Consider the following 1,277-nt stretch of genomic DNA (forward strand, 5'->3'; position numbering starts at 1 on the left):
AATTGCAATTAAAACAAAAAGAGATTTAAAAAGTTCATTGAATAAAAAGCAATAAAATATTGAATGTCTGAGAATATGAATTCGTAATTTTTGACTTATGATATAGATTTTTTAGAATTTTCTTTAAAACTGACAAGCATGCATATGTAGACTTGCACAGCATGGAACCTCTTGTTTTTAATTTTTTTCTTTTATGAAAGAATTTTTATTGAGCTTTCAATGATGTGCCGTAAGAAATAGAATGAAATGAAGTTCTATTTGTTCTTTATCGATGCAGTGAATTTTATTGCAGGTATAACAAAAAGAAAATTGGCAATGGAACCTGCTGCGATAATGAAAGCTTTGAATAGTTTTGATCTTAGCGCACTTTCTGCGGAAAAAGTGGAAATTCTGCTGAGAATAATACCTACAGCAGAAGAGGTGAAAAGCAATTTTTTATTTATTTGGAATGAAAATTTTCCTTTACTTATTTAATTTTTTAAGATCAAATCTTACAAAGAATATGAACAGTCCAAGCAACCCATGGACATGCTTTGTGAGGAAGATATTTTCATGATTGGGGTGAGTAATATTATATATGTATATATAGTATAGCAGTGAATTGTGTTTTTGTTTAGTTGTCACGAATTGAACGATTGTCTCAGAAATTGCAAATTATGAGTTTTATGGGTAATTTTTCCGATTCGGTGAGCACAATTCTTCCCGTTTTGGATAGTGTTATCGCAGCAGCGGAATCTTTGCGAAATGCGAAAAAATTGTGGAAAGTTTTGGAAATTATTCTTGCCTTTGGAAACTATATGAACAGTTCGAAGAAAGGCGGGATTTATGGATTCAGAGTACAATCTTTGGAAACAGTATGACGAATGATGCATCATAATTTGAATTCACCTTGTTATTATTATTATTTAAATGATCATTTTACAGTTACCATTTCTGAAATCACCTCACAACAAGTCGATTAGTTTATTGCACATACTGTCAGAGACTATAAGAAATAAATTTCCAGAATTGCTCAGCTTTCCCCAAGAACTCGAAGCTGTGGAAAAAGTTTCTTCAGGTTTTGAAATTATTGTCTTTTTTTAATTATGTAAAAGTAACTTTTTAAATAATATTTTTTAGTTTCATTGGAATCTGTTCTTGGTGATGTGAATGAATTAGAAAAAGGATACGAGTTGGTTAAAAAAGAATGCACTTTGCGTGGAGAATCTGTAACAGCTTTGACGAATTTTAAAGCTCTGATTGAACAAGAAATGCTTCAGTTGCGCACTAGCGCCGAA

At 31.2% G+C, this 1,277-nt stretch overlaps 1 protein-coding gene across 1 annotated transcript; it reads left to right on the forward strand.

The window, feature by feature from the left end:
* Positions 1 to 292: 292 nt before the first annotated feature.
* Positions 293 to 1,208, forward strand: Tsp_14979 (putative disheveled-associated activator of morphogenesis 2; the record flags this gene model as incomplete). The annotated part of the gene is made up of 5 exons (XM_003368174.1): positions 293 to 420; positions 484 to 561; positions 618 to 854; positions 925 to 1,057; positions 1,120 to 1,208. Coding segments are annotated over 5 exons (665 nt in total), but the record flags the coding sequence as incomplete, so codon positions are not given.
* Positions 1,209 to 1,277: the final 69 nt, after the last annotated feature.

This window comes from Trichinella spiralis, assembly GCF_000181795.1.
Source record: "Trichinella spiralis strain ISS 195 chromosome Unknown Scfld2943, whole genome shotgun sequence".
In the NCBI taxonomy this organism is placed as follows: domain Eukaryota; kingdom Metazoa; phylum Nematoda; class Enoplea; order Trichinellida; family Trichinellidae; genus Trichinella; species Trichinella spiralis.